Source organism: Misgurnus anguillicaudatus, chromosome 18, assembly GCF_027580225.2.
Source record: "Misgurnus anguillicaudatus chromosome 18, ASM2758022v2, whole genome shotgun sequence".
In the NCBI taxonomy this organism is placed as follows: domain Eukaryota; kingdom Metazoa; phylum Chordata; class Actinopteri; order Cypriniformes; family Cobitidae; genus Misgurnus; species Misgurnus anguillicaudatus.
The window spans coordinates 14,974,742-14,995,637 of NC_073354.2; the positions used below are offsets into that span (position 1 = coordinate 14,974,742).

The 20,896-nt window shown below is 38.7% G+C and overlaps 1 protein-coding gene across 6 annotated transcripts in view; it reads right to left on the reverse strand.

Moving 5' to 3' along the window:
- cdc42bpb (CDC42 binding protein kinase beta (DMPK-like)) overlaps positions 1 to 14,455 on the reverse strand; it is an 83,499-nt gene extending 69,044 nt beyond the window's left edge. For 3 of the 6 annotated variants that reach the window (XM_073855918.1, XM_073855919.1, XM_073855917.1), the window contains exon 1: positions 13,628 to 14,454. In XM_073855918.1, the coding sequence (XP_073712019.1) occupies positions 13,628 to 13,802 (175 nt within the window). In that variant the 5' untranslated portion in view covers positions 13,803 to 14,454. Of the gene's footprint in view, positions 1 to 13,627 lie in introns of all 6 variants that reach the window. The other 3 variants (XR_012358618.1, XM_073855916.1, XM_073855921.1) reach the window with 2 other exon arrangements.
- Between the last annotated feature and the right edge of the window lie 6,441 nt (positions 14,456 to 20,896).

Below are 20,896 nucleotides of genomic sequence, written 5' to 3' on the forward strand. Positions count from 1 at the left end.
CACTCACAAATGTGGTGATCCAACACTTATATTGATGTGACAAAGATATGTACTATAGGCAAGAAGTTAACAATAAACTTTATTATCCAAAATTATTTGGATATCAGTGCACTAAACAGTAAACTTGACTTATTATAAATAACTTTAAAACACAAAGAGAAAAAAATACATAAATCATTTGCAGTTTTGACGAGAATAACGTTATAAAGAGAAACTTATGAAGAATTAGCTTTACAGTAAGTTGTGTACTTCACAAATTAGTTAGCCACTCACAGTTACGAAGACAATGCTTGACGGAGCACATACTAATGTACGCTATGTTTAATGATGTGCACAACGTTTTTATAACACAAACCCAGGGTTCCATGCAAACTTTAGACTTTTATAAAAATAAAGCGTCTTCGCTCCGCCTCTTTTATTTAGCAAGGGTGTAGAGTTGCGCGAGCTTATTGAATCAATTGCTCTGAAATGAGCGTGTTAACTAACAACACAAGCAGCAGTAATCTCATATAGTGTTATATAAGTGCACGGCTGCGCGTAGTTTAAATGTGTCATTTCTCCGTCTCGCGTCATTTCTCCCGCTTGCGTTTTAACTCGCAAGTCGACAAGAGACGGATTAAAAACACCAAATGTAAGCGGGAATGCGTCTCTCTTGTCCATTTATAATCCAATCGACCAAAGCGCGTCTTAAAGGAACACGCCCACATTTTGGGAATTTAGCTTATTCACCGTATCCCCCAGAGTTAGATAAGTCCATACATACCTCTCTCATCTCCGTGCGTGCTGTAACTCTGTCTGACGCAGCCCCCGCTAGCTTAGCTTAGCACAAAGACTGGAAATGCATGGCTCCAGCTAGTATACTGCTCCCAATAAGTGACAAAATAACGCGATCATTTTCCTATTTATGTGTTGTGATTTGTATAGTCAAACCGTGTACAAATAACAAGGTGATATGAGACACAGCGATCTTTTAACAGTATACATACTGAGAACTATATTCTCTGAAGACGAAGCACTGCCGCATGGGCGGAGTGATCTGCTCGCAGCACACGAGAAGCCCCTGGTGAGGAGCAGAGAATTCGGTCAGAGTTGTGCAAATCACTCCGCCCATGCGGCAGTGCTTCGTCTTCAGAGAATATAGTTCTCAGTATGTATACTGTTAAAAGATCGCTGTGTCTCATATCACCTTGTTATTTGTACACGGTTTGACTATACAAATCACAACACATAAATAGGAAAATGATCGCGTTATTTTGTCACTTATTGGGAGCAGTATACTAGCTGGAGCCATGCATTTCCAGTCTTTGTGCTAAGCTAAGCTAGCGGGGGCTGCGTCAGACAGAGTTACAGCACGCACGGAGATGAGAGAGGTATGTATGGACTTATCTAACTCTGGGGGATACGGTGAATAAGCTAAATTCCCAAAATGTGGGCGTGTTCCTTTAATACCAGGTGTAAAAATGTTGTGAAGAAGACACTGCGTGACTGCAGCCACCTGAACTGAGAGACTGACTGACTGAAGTGAAGGGGGTGGGGGATTGGCTGGTGTCACTACAGTGAGTGATCTGGGTCGCCATTAGCAACCAGTATGGCGCACTCTGCTGGACAAACAAGTACTTACATCTTTCAAATGCATTTAATGTGTTCTGTAATAAACGTTCATATCGGCGCATATCTGCGGCTTATACGCCGATACAGATATATCTGCGACATGCTCATATCGGCCGATAAAATCGGCAAAACGATAAATCGGTCGGGCTCTAAGCATTATATATTATAACAAATGCCTAAAAAGGGGGCTAGCAGACTCGCGGCTGTTATACAGTCCGTCCAGAAAACCGTGATTATGCGATCGCATGAGGGCTTGCATGATTTCATAATCCCTGCATTTTGTAGCAAAAAGTCATATATATCTTAACAGAAAGTTGAAAAATGTTGCATTTACTTCACACATGCGCAGCCATGTCCCCTGTTGTCATGGGAATGTAGGAAGTGACGTAATTACACGACATGAACAAATGAAAAGCTGCAAACAGTTTTTGCAAGTTCACGCAATTTCCCACAATTTTTAACGCATAAAATTGCATAAATATCCTGCATATTCCATCGCATTTTTTAAGAAAACAATATCAAGGATTTTTGCTCGCAACAATCATACAAAAAACTCTGTGTTTTTCTGGAATTACTGATTATCTTTACACTTACTTTCAGCCAAACAAGATTTAAATCCTTTAAAATCTGTAATATTTGTCCAATTCTATACAATAGAAATGATGCAGCCACTGTCATACTTAAGCAAGAATATGCAGACTTTAAATCATGTAAACTCCGATTGAGGGTTTAATCTGTTGAGACGCTTCACATCTGACACTGATCAACAGACAAACACAACGCGTCTCAGACTTTGTAGGCGTTCACAAATTAACATTATTGGAAACCCAAACAAAAAAGCACATGCAGTAAAAGACAGAATATAGAGGATGCACTGTAAAAGGCTTTGGCAAAAACTCAACTTTATGCTGATATCAGGAGACCGCAATCTTGCACGATCTCGATGCACCTAATATTCAGAAAATGTAATCTTCAGAATTTAGTTAATGGTCAATATAAGCACCAAATCTGCTATTGCTATCTGTAAAAATAAGTGGCTATGCTTAGACAACAAAGGATCATCATTTTAGCCCCACTGAAAGTTAAAATAACAATAACCTTATATAATAGTACAACATTTGTCATAACTGATCCAGCAATAGCTGTAAAAACAGCCAAAATTCCTAATAGACAATAAATCAGAATCCAGCCTGTGTTGCACAATAATGAAGACGTAGAAGACAGAAATAAACGGTAGGGAAAAACACCACTCCCACCATTAATGGAATGATGGTAACAGTCACCAATTGCATGAATGGGTCAGTGACTTTCCAAAAAGACAATGCGGCAGTCTCAGGAACTCTCACAGTCTCTGTGTCATTCCTCAGCTGTTCAGGCAGACATTTACGCAAGTACCATCCATCATTTACAACTTAAAACAACAAAAACACTTGTCCGGTCAAATAGGTTCATGCATGCAAATGTCCTTTGCAAAATGCATGGAATTGATCAAAGTCAATCTTTAGATCTCTAACATCAACCTCAGTCTCAAAAACTGATCCAAGTTTATCCAGAAAGCCGATCACACAGAAGAGAAAGAGAAACTTGAGAATGTTCACACATATCTCAAGTTTTCAATGGAGCGATTTGATATGACTAAAATGTAAAACCTTTTCAGAGCAATGTTGACAGTAGCAGAGCATCTGCAACATGTCACACAAAGCAGAAAAAAAAACATTATTCAACTTGAGTTCAAATACCCTCGGGGGCCAAGTAACTAATGTGGATCCTGTCCATGCCTTTTTATTGTGAAATTCTGTCAGGGAGTGCAGGAACATGCTATGTGGTTACGACAAAACAGCCACCGTCTTTGGGCAAGTCGAAGAGCTTGAGGGAGAAGAAAAACATTTATTGGAGCTGTTCGGGCATGACAGATCTGCATCTTTGTGCTGGAATGACCTTGAACAGGGAAAAGCAGTGTTCACCTTTGCTCTCGATAAATTCATGAAAAGAAAAACCGTTGACAAAAACATTGACGATTCTGAAAAAGTACATTAACAAAAGGTGTTAAAGGGAAATTCCGCCCTAAAACGGAATTTAGGGTGTTTTTTCGTTGTTAACGAGTCAAACTTTCATTTAAAAGCATATTTGTGACTGAAGAGCGGCATTTGAGATGTTTGAGGTGTTCGTTTTCTGGTGAACTGGCCTTTGAATGGGAGTGAATGGGGCGTGTCGCATGAGTGCACAAAATCTCTATTTTTACAACACTAAGAAGGCTCGACACAACGTGATACTTTACTCGAAGTATCACGTGGGTCTCTACACATGAACGCGAGCATTGAGAACATTGTTTGTGTACACAGATTTTAGTAAAAGCGAAAAGTTTGGAACAACTTACCGTGCTGTTAAACTGCGTCCCGCCGCCATATTGCCAGTCATGAGCAATCGATTTCAGAATGCGATTGAATGGACTCCATAGGACGCTACTTTTTCAACTACAGGGTCAATATTGTTTTTCACTTGAGACAAAACAACAAATTATCCGTGCATTTATATGGAACTATGCTTTAGGAGCTATCCATCTTTACTCTCCTTCCTCCTTATGTCGCATTCTGAGATCGATTGCTCATGACTGGCAATATGGCGGCGGGACGCAGTTTAACAGCACGGTAAGTTGTTCCAAACTTTTCGCTTTTACTAAAATCTGTGTACACAAACAATGTTCTCAATGCTCGCGTTCATGTGTAGAGACCCACGTGATACTTCGAGTAAAGTATCACGTTGTGTCGAGCCTTCTTAGTGTTGTAAAAATAGAGATTTTGTGCGCTCATGCGACGTGCCCTATTCACTCCCATTCAAAGGCCAGTTTACCAGAAAACGAACATCCCAAACATCTCAAATGTTGCTCTTCAGTCACAAATATGCCCCCAAATGAAAGCCCGACTCGTCAACAACGAAAAAACACCCCAAATTCCGCTTCAGGGCGGAATTTCCCTTTAATGTACGACAAAACACAAATAGTGAGGATCAACAACCAGTTGATACAACTTTTATCAGTAGCACTTTACTTTAGGGCAGCAAGAGATATCGCATCAAGCTAAATATTGCAAACTGGCATACCGCAAAACACATATAGCAATAATTTGCAATAACTGGGTGACTTTAATAGTTCAAAAAGTTATGTATAGTCATAATTTTTAGGTGAATGCAGATAGGAGGGAGAATTGGGGAAACAAAGAATAATGCTTTCTTTATTTTTAAAAAGTTAAACGTATGCTGTTATGTAACTTTCAGTTTTTAAATACATTTTATTATTAATATTGATTTTACAAACATAAAGCATATTTGTAGCGCATATCATATAGGGCTGGGCGATTTTATCGATTCGGCGATATAAATCGATATATTTTTTCCCAGTAACGTATCGATTTTTAAGCTGCGTGTATTGATACACAGGTCCCATTCAAATCCCCCGTGTTTACCCCCGTTCGTGTTGCAGGAAGAGCGATTTGGTCAGCCAGCCGCTAGTATCGCTGTCACCCGTACTAACTTTACACAAACGTCATCCTGTTTACGGAGTCAGAGCGAGGAGATTCGAGAAAATGGCGGCAGATACAAACCTAGCACCTTCATGCTTAAAAGCAGATGTGTGGGATCACTTTGGATTTAAAAGAAAGAAGGAAAGCGACGACTTGGACAAAACCTCGCGGTTTGCAAGCTGTGTCACACAAACGTGAAATACTCTGGAAATACCACCAACCTACGAGTCCACCTAAAGCGTCCCCACCCGGACAAAGTAATGCTATCAGAGGACCCCAAGAAGCTGCGGTCGCGTGACCCAAAACAAACCATACTGAACATCGATGGCGGTTGTTCAGACAAGTTTCCATCTGCTTCACAAAGGTCGCAGAAAATTACAGAGTCCATTGCCTACTTTATTTGTCGGGATTTAAGACCATATTCGGTGGTGAAAAACGCCGGCTTTAGGCGCATGGTGAACGCGATGGAGCCTCGCGAACACCTCATCAAGGTTTGCATTCCCAGGCTGTACACTCAGACAAAGGCACGCGTCAAAACCTCCCTGGCCAGCACGGAGTTGCCCTGACGTGCGACGGCTGGACCTCGCGCACAACTGAAGCATATGTCACCATCACAGACAGGCTGGCTACCTACATCACATACTTGTAGGCCTACAAGCCTTAAACTACTCTGCTAAGACGAGTACATTTTACGTTAAATGTTGTTCTTAATGACTTAAATTGTTGGATATTTTGGAGAAGCCATGGTACTACGTTTACGTTTTTTGGTACTATGTTTACTTGCATGGTGGTGGCTAGACTGGCTACCTCATATGTTCAGTGTCAAGCTAAAAAGCTGTCAAAGAAACTGTTCAGAACAGGCCACTTGCTGCACTTTTTAAATCTCCATTGTTAATTGAAATTCTGCACTTTATTTACTGTTCAAATGCTACAGTTTGCACTTTCAATAAATGGAACAAATTTTCTCAACGTATCTATGATTCATTTTGTCCAGCATTTGCAAGCTGTAGAGTCTCTGTTCAGTCAGAGACATATCTTGTGTAATTGATGTTTTTAGATTTCAGTTCAATTAATTCAATTTAAGTAAATTGAACACTCACAAGATGTCACCAAAATCACTCTGTCCCCTTTAAATCTGTCAGAAAATGATGTAAGTGTATCGAATTATATCGGATCGTATCGGATCATATCGGCGGGCGAACAGATCGATATATATCATATCGGTAGATGAATATCGTGTATTGGATCGTATCGTGAGATCTGTGTATCGCTACAGCCCTAATATCATATAGTACTAGCTTGTAAGTTACCACACACCACAATTCCTTCTTCAATATCACGCAGCCCAACTTTATTATTAACTTTATTAAAATAAAAAAGATGCATTATTAAAGCTCCACCCCACTACAACCATTAATTGTCTTAATCATTGCATAAAAAGATAAATGGCTGTTTTATACTAATAAAGCACCAAGTAAAAATCCAGTAAGAAATGTGTTGGATTGATATCAAGGAAACTCTATAGAGCGTTACCAGTTTTGACTAGTCTCTGCTTGTTATAAGCTTAATAATTAACTAATCATCTGATTAAAGTTATTTTACCCAACTGTGATTTTTTTCAGATAACCAAAGTAATTGCACATCTTTAGAAAAACAAAGGCATGTGTAGTATATGCAGCAGCCCTATATCCATAATTTTTAACCCATTGATTACTCAATCTGGAAATAACAGTTTCTCTGTGTGATGCATGCAACACTGCTTCTCTGTAGTGTTGAGGTATCATGGGCCAGGCTTTAACTGAAGCACGAGAGAGCAGGACAGCTAATCTGTGTCATGCTCGTGGCCGTCGGCCTGAAAGGGAAGGAGGATGAGGAAGGGGGAGGAAAGATCACCCACACATGCCTTGCATTGGGGGAGGACATTAGCAGGAATGAATGGAATTCTCCTCAGTCCAGCCACCGCTTCAGGTCAGGTGACATCAATTCCCGAGAGACATCAACTTTGCAACATCATATGATCCTCTAAACGATTATAATCTCGCAAGCGGCTCGGTGAGCGCGCGTGGAACGCAATGCATGAAAATCCCTCTGCTTTTTGTGCATACATCAGCAAAGATCTGGGCTGAACACCATTTGTTTTGAAAGGCATTCCTGACACAAGCCCTGTCCTGACTCTTCTCTTAAGCAGGCGGCGTACATGTCAGAGTGGTATGCGCCGATTCAGGGTGGCCTGCGTTGTGAAAATAAGATGCCACACAGTATGGACCATTTGGTCAGATGGTAGTTCACAGCCAGTAAAAGCTCATGTTCTGGACAGAGGACATACCAGACATTTTCAATTTAATAAGAGTTGCGGATCATTTCCTCCTTTCAAGAGTGAAGCGTAAGCCAGGGCTGGATTTATTATTAGCTTCTTAGAATTTTAAGAGTCTTGTGAAATCAGTTTGGATGGGTTTTTAGTTAAACAGACAGAGACCGAGGATTGTTTAAGTATAATGAATCCATTTATGTTTTGCTTCAAAATGTAAATCAGTTTTTGTCTATTTAAAGAAACCAAATGTGTACCAATAATTTTCGAACTACACAAGTAGATGTTGGTTAATAAACAATAACATACAGAATAAATTCACACTGACAGTACTTGACAGTACAAACAAGTTGTTGTGTTATCAGTTACTAAATCATTTCAGTATCTGTATCATCAGCTTTACTGTCTGCATGCTCTCATGCATTTGCATACAGTCAACTTCTCAGCTTTGTTAAATCATCAACACTCACATTTGATCAACTCTTTAAAAAAAGGACTGAATTATAATCGCTGTCAGTGTGAAAATCCATTCACACAGGGATTCATTTCAATACCTGGAGCGGTTACAAAATCTGTGAATAAAATTAGACATTTAAAACTTTAAGTCATTTAGTTTACTAGGCCTTTGGCTTGTTTGCGTATAATTGCTGATCTTGCTGTGTTGAGAAGCAGTTTAATGCACAATGTTATGGGGTTTCAAATTAGGCAACACAAAATGTACTGAAAAACACCTTTACAGTTCAGCTCCACTTTAAGGTATCGCCATTAACGAGGTCGATAATGATATTTAACATACCATAAAAGCAAAAAATGCTTGGCAAGGTCTTTAAAACAGTGTGCGTGTCAGAACTACGACCAGGAATGTCCTGAAAATGAGACAAACAGAAAACCTCAGCAGGTGCAAGACTTAAAGAGTTGCAATGCTGCAAAGAGACACTGCCAAAACCAAAGCTTACATAGTCAAATCAAGCTTACATGGCAGGGCCATTTCCCATTCTCTGTTCGTTGATAATTAACTTCATTGGCCCTCTCAGAAGCATGAAGAAACAACGGTGTTATTCTGAATAAATGACACACTCTTTAGTGTATAATTCAATGTTAGGTTCCATGTATGGTTTATTTAAAATTCGATTAGTGTTACTAATACTAAAATCCTCCTATATCGTGATATAATCAATGCAGCCGTCATTGAAACTGATATATAATTCCAAACATGTATGTGTATATTGCTACAAATTTGATTTAATACAGTAACATGATAACAGTATAGTGGTTTACCCATATGGTTGTTTTTTATGGCTGATATTGAGAAAGCAATGTGCCGATTGGCTGATATGAGGCAGATATAACACAAATGTAAATACAGTAAATGAGACAAAATTGGTGAAACATTTGTTATGCATAATATTTACTACTGCATAAACCATTTCAGTACTTATTTACAAGACACATGTACTGCGGATCTGACAAATCACTGTACTGTTTGAATAAGGGCGCAATCATATCATACCTAACCCAACCAAACCATACTCCAAGCGCGATTGTCCCCCCTCTCTACTCCCCCAGAAGCATGCACTCACACTGTACTTTGAGCAATCCGAGCCTGGGCAAGCTTTCGTCATTAGAATGCGATTGTTTTGAAGAAAACAGAAGTAAAGCGTTCTCTCAACACTGGAACCCATCGTAACGTTAAGTCTGTGTTTTTAATTCAGAGTCGTTTTGGGCGCGATGACACACAGCCCTCTCACATCCCTATCATACTGCTTAGTTGATTTGTCACGTGTGCACGCAAAGGTTTTTTACGAAGGCAGATGAAGGTGAGTGGCTCGCAACTGACGTCTCTCCTTTAGACGCACCCCAGCACAGTTTGGTTTGGGTAGTATAGACGGATTCAGCAGTAACAACATAAACAAGCGTCTGTCGCAGTCCGCACGTAACTTCCGGTAAACTCCGCTAAGAATAAATAACAACAAAGTTCTTTAAACGTAGTTTATTTATATAACAAGCAAAAAAACAACACATAGATTACATAGGAAACCAAACCATTTGATATTTTCGACGAGGCATTTGTTCAAGAGATCAGTTTAGCAACTAGTCAGACCATTAAAAAAACGAAACCGGAAGTAAGGTTCAAATCCAGACGTGTATCACGTGCGTCCGATGAAACCATCTATAAGTGCACCCCAAGACTCTGGTTCTGACCAGAATGCTGTTGAGTGTAATATTAATATGGATTTAAAACCCCTGTTTTAAAGTTCAGAACGATATATCTTGTTGCGATGATGTGTGGGATCTGTGTTTTATTATAAGCTTGTTTTATTTTGAGCTCCATGATATCTGCTTCAGTTATCGGCGATTCTTCTTACGGTAAAGTCATGCAGTATGAAAACTCCTGTCGCCAATCCATCATGCAGTCTGAAACAGCAACGATTGAACTCTTCCCCAGATAATCACGCAGTGTGAAAACATCAGTGACCCGACTAGTTTGAAAATCATGCAGTCTGAACTCGACATTAGGCACACCCATTATGGCATTGTTTTTGCATCTTGTTCACACAGAAGGTTTTCTGGGAATGTTATGGGAATGTTACTATGTCCTCTTTCCGGGAGCGATCCCAGAACATTTACGGGACATGTTTTCTTACACGATTTTACGAAGGGGGGGTTATATTAACAATATTATAGACACAATATTAACAACCACAATATTAACCTTGACTATTTCAATTTAATGTGCAGGTGTAGTTTGTTGGCATTAGTGATTGCAGTAAAAGTAGGCTAGTCAAACAGCATCTCCCACCAGTGGGAATATAAAGATCCCAGCTGCTGTAAACAGGGACAAGTGCATCGTCTGCTTTGCGCTGCAACAAAAAAAGAAGATTCCCACATTACAAGGTCAAGGTGTTTTCTTCCATGTTGAAGATGCTTTCAAGTTACTTCTTTTGAAATCCAGTGGTAAAAGCTCATGGGGGCGTATCCCCAATTTAAGCTCTCTGCTGCAGCACGCATGACTATAGAAGCAGCGATGATGTTTGAGGCTGTCACTGATAAACACCTCTGATCTTGTGTGTAAATGCCAGCTGGGAAGGCAGCTACTGTTTGCGCAGCCCCACTCCCTATTTTAAAGGGCTGAAATACAATAGAGAAGCATAACCTGCTTTGCAGCTTTGTTAGGACAGTACAGTATGGTACACTGCGGCTTGTGTACAAACACAGGAAGGCGGCTGAAATTCTGGGTGTGACTGGAAAAGCACCGATAGAAAGGGCAAGGTCAGAGGTTCAAATACATTTACGCTGCATGATGCATGCATTTGGTAGATGCCTTTTTTCCAAAGCAAATTAGGGTGCAGTTTTCTTAAACACGTGTTTAAATTGATTTTACAAACTTAAAGCATTATCATAATGCACGTCGTTTATCGCATCATTTAGCAAGTTATCACTTTTTTTATATTGTGCACCCCTAAAACCACAATACTTTACCAATTAAGCTACAGAAATATGTATGATCAAAATGTTTACTGTTGCTTTGTTCAAAAGCATCTGGTAAAGGCAGATGGGTAGACATGGGGACTCCAAAAAGTACTGCCTATTTTTTTATAGGGTGGAGTGTGGCGTGGTTACTTAGCTTTTCATCATTACACAACATTTACTCTTGCTCATAAATAAAAAGTAGCTAAGGCCTATAGCAAAATCAGTACAAATGAACACAACGGATGTAGGTGCCCCAACTATATATGCCTTTCACGTGCAACAATGCTGCCAAATACAATACACAATATCACATTGCACGTAAACTAGTAGATGTGCATGTCTGTGCATCTAGCAACTGTGAAAACATTGAGGGCTCAGCTCACGTCAAAACCTGCCATGAAGGGTAAATACTAGCCAATGTGTTTACTCGGTTTAATCCTCTCTTTTAATTATTCTTTAGTCTGCTGTCATGGAGAAAGTCAGGCACACCTGCATACTCCTCATTCTATCAGTCACCAAACTTGGCGATCCAACTCATATTACAATACATTATACCACGTTTATGAGCTCACCTGCATAGGAATTAGGTTTTTACACTGGGCACGTTTGTTGTGAACATGACTATGATTGTTGCTAGTGCTCCGGTTTTAAACCCCGGAGAACTTGCGTTAATCTTACATAATCGGCAATGTGCACGTATAAAAATGTAAAACACTGCATAACATAGCATAACTTTTGTTATTTATTATTTTAGTGTTACCATCTACAGCAGAGCGAGGGACAACTGCGCACATGTGCATTGTAATGCACAATTCATCAGTTGTCATGATATTTGTGCATTGTGGAAACTAATAATCGTAGTTATTGGCTAAAACGCATGCGCAGGTGACTTTACTTCCTGGATGAGTGCGCATCCAAGATTTTTGCTCAATCAAATGCTCTATATAAGCCAAAAAATCTGCTCTTGTCAATCGCATCCACATGGGTCTCTAAAACAGACAGTAAGGAAAGTCATTCCCAAGATTAATAAGTGCCCTGCTTATTGCTTTTCTGAGGGTTCGCTTGTAGGAACTCTGTATTAGGAGTTAAAAATGGCAAGTAATAAACTCATAAACAAGCCGAGCTTGACTTCCTGACTGTCAGGCTCTTACTGATAACAATATTGATTCATGCGCAAAAAAAACATAATTCATGTTCATTAGCATTTCTTGTGCAACACCATACAGGAATTTTCTCCGGTCTGAGCTCGTCCTGGCAGAACTCGGAAAAGTGCCTTAGTGGGACAAAACGGACTGTGAACTAACAGATCTGGTCAATGCCAGAATGTAAAGCACGATCAATATGTCTAAGTGATAATGAGGTGCAAATCTCATAATGATCTCGGAGACAAAACATGCTTTTGAACAAATATCGTATCTCCTTAACTCACTATAAAATTAAATGCATGGATTATTCATGCCAAATCGGTTGGCATCTGGCAACCAGATGAAATTAAACACTGAACCTGAAAAAAACTCACTAAAATGTTTGCTAAAAGCTAATTCAAAGTTCTTTGCTTAAAGAGACGCTTATAAAGAGAATGTATTGAGTGCAACCACCCTGCCAATACTGCACTTACAGTAGCTTTAGTAAATCAGTTATGTTTAACCGGCAAACCATAACACCCTGCAAGATAATCATTAACATCAAGGGCACCAAAAGACCAAGTGTGTGGCCTGCCAATGCCATAGTAAGACAAGACCAGAGCAATCTAGGACTTTAGTAAACTGGGTCATACTACGAATCACTCACAGTGATGGGATGTGAGGTGGCACCTGCTCGTGACGGGTTTCTCGAGGACAACGGCCGTCTTACAGGAGCAGACACACCGAGGTGTAATCCCATTACTGACGTCAACCAGGACTAGGCTAACTGCGACTAACAAGAGCAGAAAGGGTCCGACAAAGGGGCTTCCCACCTTAGTGCCCTTTTGAGTACCCTTTACTCTGACTTCGATTAAGAGAGGATCACTATAAACAAAAGACAATCCTGTCAGAAGGAATCATTTGCTTTACATTAACATTAATGCATTTGGCAGACAGACGCTTTTATCCAAAGCGACTTAAAGTGCAATTCAAGAACGGCTTTACTCTCACGCAAATGATGATGGAAAAAGAAACAACAAATGTAGCAAAAATGTAACTTAACCAGATGCAGCCAAGCCTTTAAAAATTTACAAGTAGAGCCTGTTGGTTATGACTTTGTCATATTTAATGTAAACAGAGTAAACCATTAAATCATTATGAAATACACCCATATCATTATTTCTGAATGGTGGGAAGGGGGTTGGGATGTTTAAACATACAATTAAAGATGGTGACAGGAAAAGACCATTTTACTTAACTAAATGCCCTTCAAAAGTAGCAACCCCAAAAAAAACTGAAAATGAAACTGTCCCCCAATTTGGTTTATATGGTTATCCTATCATGAGTGAACAATAAAGTGAATCTGTCTTTGGCCCTCTATCAATATCTACTGACTGTGGGGGGTATTAAATCATTAACAATTATGACATGAAGTATTGTCCCACCAACGAGGCCTACAATCCCAAAAGACAGCAATTTTGACAATAGTACCAAGTCAGTTGGGTGATTAAGGTACATGTTATTACAGATAAACGGGTCTTAAAAGGACACGCGCTGTTTATTATATTCACAAATACTAGGATATCCCAACTTACCCCATTCCAAGAACTCAGTCACGTGTTTTTCCCGTTTTAATGGAGAGTTGGTGCACTCGTTGTATAAACATATGAGAATATCCAGCAGCGTTTCCACACTCAGCGACTTGTCGTTTTTCTGATGGCCATCCAGCAGCAACTGCTCCAACTTCTTCAGGCGCACCTTCGCAGACATTTTCTACCAAATTTGCGGCCCGACCGCCACTCCCAGATCCAGAAACGATAAAAAACAACAAGGTTTAAATGTGCAACAACGGAGATTAACGTGCGCCCCGGGTGCAGCAAACAGAAATCGTATTATGTGGCTGATTTCTGTGGAGCTCCCAGACTCCAACTGCTAGCCAGCCATCCAGCTAGCCAGCTAGCAAAGTGTGCCCAACATTGTGCTCCGATAAACGAATATCTAAGATGTTCAACCACGCTGTTGTGCACTGGTTTCCACAGTTTCCACCCCCTCCTCAGTCCCGGGGCCCTGTCGGCTCCATTGGCCTTAATCCCGACAAATCTGTACTTTCCACTTTGCGGGATGTGTCGGGCTTTTTCTCCCGTCGAGTATCAGGATGACTGGACGCTCATTCCGATCGCATGGAAACCTCCGATAATGAGCTCTCTAATGAAGAACTACGGATGCCTTTAACTTTCTCAAATACGCCCCTAAAAACTGGGAGCGGGTGCTTTATTTAAAAGTAGGCGAAACCTTGCGCGCAAGCTGGTGCTAGCCGGTGTGGCTCTCTGTGAAGCCGAATATGGCTGCATTCGTGTTCAGCCTTGTCGAGCGCTCCCGAACAAGCGAAGAATCCAGACCCGGGATAGCGGAGCACCGCCCACCCGCACCGGAAGCGCTGGAGATGTATGACGTCATTGCGTGATTGACAAAAAGACACTGGAGCCAGCTTGCACTGACCTCATCAGGAGCTTGATGCACGACTTGTTATTGCCTGACTCGATCTTGAGTTTGTCCTATGAATTATATAGAAATTACTCTAAATACATTTTATACCAAAATGTCAAATGCCACCTCATTTATCACTTTGGCATCTGTTAATAATTAGTTAATAAATATATTTTTAAATAAAAAATATATTTTTATGAAGTTTTAGCAGAGTGACTCCAGTCTTAAGCAACCTTATTGTATGGCAATTTTATTGTGGTAATTAAAATACATTTAATGTCATAAAATATTATAATGGTATTATAGTAATATTCAGTTATATACTGCAATGAGTAATTGCTTATTTTCATGAAACATTTTTGATATTCTGAAAGTAGTGCTTAACTGTTAGCAATACAATCAGCAGTCTTACATTTCAAAGGGACTTTCTCTTTTTTTCCCACTGTAAAGACACATTTATTTGGAAAAAAAATATTAAATCAATTCAATAATTCAACATACTTTATTGTCCCTTGAGGGACATTTTTCTTGGGCTTAGTGTATGCTGCATTTATAAATTGCACAATAAATAGAAAAATCACGTGTTTCACATAAACAGCCCTTACGAAAATTAACCATGGTTTTACTACAGCTAAAAAAACTGTAGTAAAACCATCTTAACCACAAAATAACCATTGTTTTCAAAAACCATAGTTAAACCATGGTTTGTGTAGTAATAGTAATCAATACACCAAAAAACATGGTTACTACAGTTTTACCACAATTTTTGTTAATGAAGAAAATAAACCATGTAGACATATAAACAGGATATCAGTTTATAATTAAGTGTTTTAGCTCAATTTAAGTCAAGTGGAATGATTCAAACATAGTGACTCTTCTCAGGGGGAAAATAAATAAATAAAATGAAAACAGAATAACACAAAGCATTGTGAAAGGTATTGGGGTCAAATAATTCAATCATTGGATATCAATGAATAAAAAGCGTTGACCTCCTAAACAAAGTTCTTGGGCATTTTAGATTAAGGGAAGCATTGAACTCCTCATAGAGCTCCTCAAAGACTCTCATAGCAATTACAATCCAATAATAATAATAATAATTGCTGTGGCATTTACTAACCTATTAGTGAGCGACCTTTTCCCATCATTGCAGTCTGCTCACCATATTATATTATGATCAATATTACCAATATATTTGTTAATGTCCATCCATTTAGACTTTGGTGTATATTTTGTGAACAGATGCCTTTATCCAGTGACATTTGACATTTTTGTTGCTATTTAGAGTCATTAGGGTTCCATATAATTGTAAGATAAAACCTAGATATACAGAATTAATATTGTCATTCATTCTTGATTGTCATTCAGATACACCATGAGCATACATCCGCTTGATGCAGTAAACCTGCAATCCATTCCCCATCCAACATTACTCACCAATGCACCGACTCTAAGCATCATACTGTGACTGGTTTGAAAACATTGACCTCTGCTGGTGAGAATAAATTAAGCTTCTAAAATCTTACCACCTCCCATTGATAATTTTCCCCAAGATATATTACACTCAAAAAAATGATTCAAGCCCTTCTTAGAAATGACATTAATTGTGTTCAATTAATGTAAAATACCTCATTAAGAGCAATAAGTATATATATTTAATTAGTCTAACACAAAATGAATATGTACTATAATTTATTGATTTCTTTTTAATTGCGTTAGCACAATTAGTTTGAGTTTGGGTTCTGGAAAAATAATTTCCCAGCATGCTTTGCATGCAACTGCTTTTGGAGAGTAATTTGTTAAATTAAGTGTTATTTTATGCATTTTTAGGTAAAGAGAAAGACTTAATAGTGTTTAATGTCCGTTTATCTTATTGATTTATAAGCGTTTGTGTTATATTTTTTCAAATTGTTTGGTTACCATCGTGCAGAAGAGTGTCGCTTGTGGTTAGGTTGTGGATATGACGTATTTCTCTCAATGAGCTGTGTTAATGCCTGTTTGGAGATCAGTCTCTTCTCACATGCTCATCCAAAGTATCATATGTTATTTTTATTAGCATGCGAACATGTGCTTATGCTAATTAGTATGATACAAAAACGTTTTATATAAAATAACAGAATTAAGTTATTCAGACTATACTACATTGAGTTATTCAAACTACGCTAAATTGAGTTATTCAGACTAAAGTAAATTGAGTTGAGGCAACTAATTGAGTATTGCCATTTAATTTAAATTGAGTTGGACTAACTCAATTTATTTTAATTGTGTAAAGCAATTTTTTATGAGTTAGGGGTACATTCATATTGGATGGAAATCCTGCCCACAATTTTATTGAGTTTATCCAATGAATCATTTTTTTGAGTGTACAGATAAGCCTATGTATGGGAAACAGAATTGCTTTGGGGCTGTTTAATACTTTATAAGCAGCGAGTCTCAAGTCTCTGTGAGAGCTTGTAAGTGTCAGAACCAATTATTTTTAATGCCTATATTTTGGGGAACTGGCAAGACAAAACAATACCACAGAGAGCTTATTTGAACACTGTGCTTTTCCTTCTTTTTGCACTATATTTCCTTTGTGACTAACAAAATAGACCACATGCTATACTCATTCACTGCATCTTGAATGTAATGCTTTACCTTGCGTCCCTCTCATCCAATCACACTCGAGCCTACAGCCTCTGTTGCCAAGCAATAAGAACTCACAGAGGGAACCCCTTCTAATATATAATAGCATTAGACAACTCTTACTGTGAGGTGATAAATATGGGAGTGGCAACTATTACATTTGCTGTTGGTTTAGGGGGTGTGCTTGAGGACTGGATTTGAATGTTATGAGAGTTATGTAAAAGCCTGTTAGTATGCATACTTTTCTTTAATGGTTATGTATGAAATATTATTATATATATTCATGCTATTTTGGTGATATTTATGCAGTAAAAGAGCACATATAATATATTGACTATATGGTCACCCGAAAATAAAAATTCTGTCATTCTTTACTCACCCTCAAGTTGTTACAAACCTATACAATTCATTGTTCTGCAAAAGATATGTTGTGCAATGTTTGTAACCAAGCTGTTTTTGAGCACCACTGACTTCCATAGTAGTTTGATGTTCTACTATGGAAGTCAGTGGGGCTCCTGCTTCCTACTTGATTACAAACTGTATATCTTCTACTCTGTTTAGAAAAAATGCATACAGGTTTGTAACATTTTTGGGTGAACTATCCCTTTAAGTTTGTACATGCATCTCATTGTGCACCAGAGGGAGCAGCAGAGCTTTGCATCGGTTGTCAGCATACAAATAGTGTGAAGGGTTCATTCATGCCTGTCTATTTGGCACAATACACATGGACAACTTACATCAGAGCTAGAATTTGGTCTTAAAAAAACATACTGACCAACTGATCACCATTTCTGAAACAGTGTCACTTTAGCCACTCTCAATACTGCAGTTATGAAATTGTGTTGATACACAATATAAACATATGAGTATCATCACACTGTATTTTTTTTTTTAAACTAGCAGACACTTCATTAACAGATTCAGATAGCTTTATTGGCATGGTTAAAGTGTCTTTACATTGTCAAAGCATACATAAAAACAAATACACTTTTGGTTCTGTTCCACTTGTCGTCCTTTTGTCATGGAAGGACTTGGCGTACCTTGTAGTCCAGTATGTATGGAAATTTGTCCTTTTGGTGAATCTGATTTAAGTCTTTGTGTTGGTTTGCGAATTGGGTGAAGAATGTTTCTCTGTTTAGAGACAGACAGCATTGCATTTTACTTTAAAATACTTTAAATAAAAAATTATCAAATGCATTTGAAAAATACATAACATTTTCATTTTAGAGAAAAAAAACCTTGTATGAATGTCTGATTTTCTCTCCTGTACAAAAAACACTCAGCAGACCACCGATCTTAATCATCCATCTATCTTTAATTCAAACTAAGCATCTGTTCTTCAATCAGACTTTAAGAATACATTAGATATTCCTTTTGATAGTCATCTAAGAACTTATGAATATTAAATTAATTTTTCAGTAAATTACTTGTTTCTTCATGAAGCTTTTAATCCAAGAGTGCCACAGAAGCTGAGGAAAAACAGACAGAAATGGTAATTGGTTGAATGAATAGAGAATGTCAAAAAACAGGTCTTAAGTGACTTTATAAGAGAAATTACTGAAGTAAAGGTCATTTTACACCCCCACACATACAGTAGTTCTCATTCAATGAGACTAAGCAGTCATGTGAAAGAATGAAAAGCAAAGAAAGCATGAGGTCTACCATAACTAAATGCCTTTCTCATCTTTGGTAGAGGAAAACGCGATCATTTCACTGAAACCACACTGGCTCTTAGTGTTTAAAAATTAACATTCACAGAGGTATATGTGTCAAAATGGATACCTTTCCTTGTCAAGTTACAGAGCCACTGGAAAAATCTGCCTGCCAAGAGCATGAGGTCTGGATCTGGGCTGAGAAATGATCACTTAAAAAGAAGCATCTCCTTTCACCTGTTACTCACTGTGACATCACTATCATCGTCATAAGCTTGAAACCAATGGGAGATGGATGGTATAGCCTCTGACCTTTTACTTCTTGCTCTGTTTTACACTTGGCGGTCAATCATGCTGTGCAATTTGACACACAAATGTCAGCATATAAGACACCAGCCTGATAGGTAAGTGCAGGTCTTTTTCCATCACTGGTTAAAATATTCCAGACAGTAGGGTGTGGATTTAATTTCAACATTGGGGGGTTAAAGTGTCAGCTGTGCGTATGTTTCATTAATCAGTGTTTAAATATTGTGTGGGGGTAATTGTAATTACTAGTATTATTTACTGGGGGTTTACCTCCCACATTTCACATGCCCCTGTCCGGAAAAGCGTCATAGTTTATTTTAATTGTTTACAATCATTACAGCAAAAATTTTATTATGTCATAGTTTGATTAGTTGTTATAAAATAATAATACACACTCTTAAAACAGTTGCGTTAAAACAATTTTTTGTGTCGTTTTAACACATCTTGTGATGTTCCTGTTATTTATTTAACCACAAAATCAACACAAAATGACATACACTCACCTAAAGGATTATTAACACCATACTAATACTGTGTTTGACCCCCTTTCGCCTTCAGAACTGCCTTAATTCTATGTGGCATTGATTCAACAAGGTGCTAAAAGCATTCTTTAGAAATGTTGGCTCATATTGATAGGATAGCATCTTGCAGTTGATGGAGATTTGTGGGATGCACATCCAGCGCACGAAGCTCCCGATCCACCACATCCCAAACATGCTCTATTGGGTTGAGATCTGGTGACTGTGGGGGCCATTTTAGTACAGTGAACTCATTTTCATTTTCAAGAAACCAATTTGAAATGATTTGAGCTTTGTGACATGGTGTATTATCCTGCTGGAAGTAGCCATCAGAGGATGGGAACATGGTGGTCATAAAGGGATGGACATGGTCAGAAACAATGCTCAGGTAAGCCGTGGCATTTAAATGATGCCCAAATTGCACTTAGGGGCCTAAAGTGTGCCAAGTGTGCCACCCCACACCATTACACCACCACCAGCAGCCTGCACAGTGGTAACAAGGCATGATGGATCCATGTTCTCATTCTGTTCACGCCAAATTCTGACTCTACCATTTGAATGTCTCAACAGATATCGAGACCAGGCAAAATTTTTCCAGTCTTCAACTGTCCAATTTTGGTGAGCTCATGGCAAATTGTAGCCTCTTTTTCCTATTTGTAGTGGAGATGAGTGGTACCCGGTGGGGTCTTCTGCTGTTGTAGCCCATTGGCCTCAAGGTTGTGTGTGTTGTGGCTTCACAAATGCTTTGCTGCATACCTCGGTTGTAACAAGTGGTTATTTCAGTCAAAGTTGCTCTTCTATCAGCTTGAATTAGTCGGCCCATTCTCCTCTGACCTCTAGCATCAACAAGGCATTTTCGCCCACAGGACTGCTGCATACTGGATGCTTTTCCCTTTTCACACCATTATTTGTAAACCCTGGAAATGGTTGTGTGTGAAAATCCCGGTAACTGAGCAGATTGTGAAATACTCAGACCGCCCCATCTGGCACAAACAACCATGCCACGCTCAAAATTGCTTAAATCATCTTTCTTTCCCATTCGGACATTCAGTTTGGAGTTCAGGAAATTTTCTTGACCAGGACCACACCCCTAAATTCATTAAAGCAACTGCCATGTGATTGGTTGATTACATAATTGCATTAATAAGAAATTGAACAGGTGTTCCTAATAATCCTTTAGGTGAGTGTATATAATATTGTGTTAAATAGCATACACAAAAAATTGTAAAAAAATAGCCATACAATGCAATTTCTGTATAATAATTCAGTATAACATTTA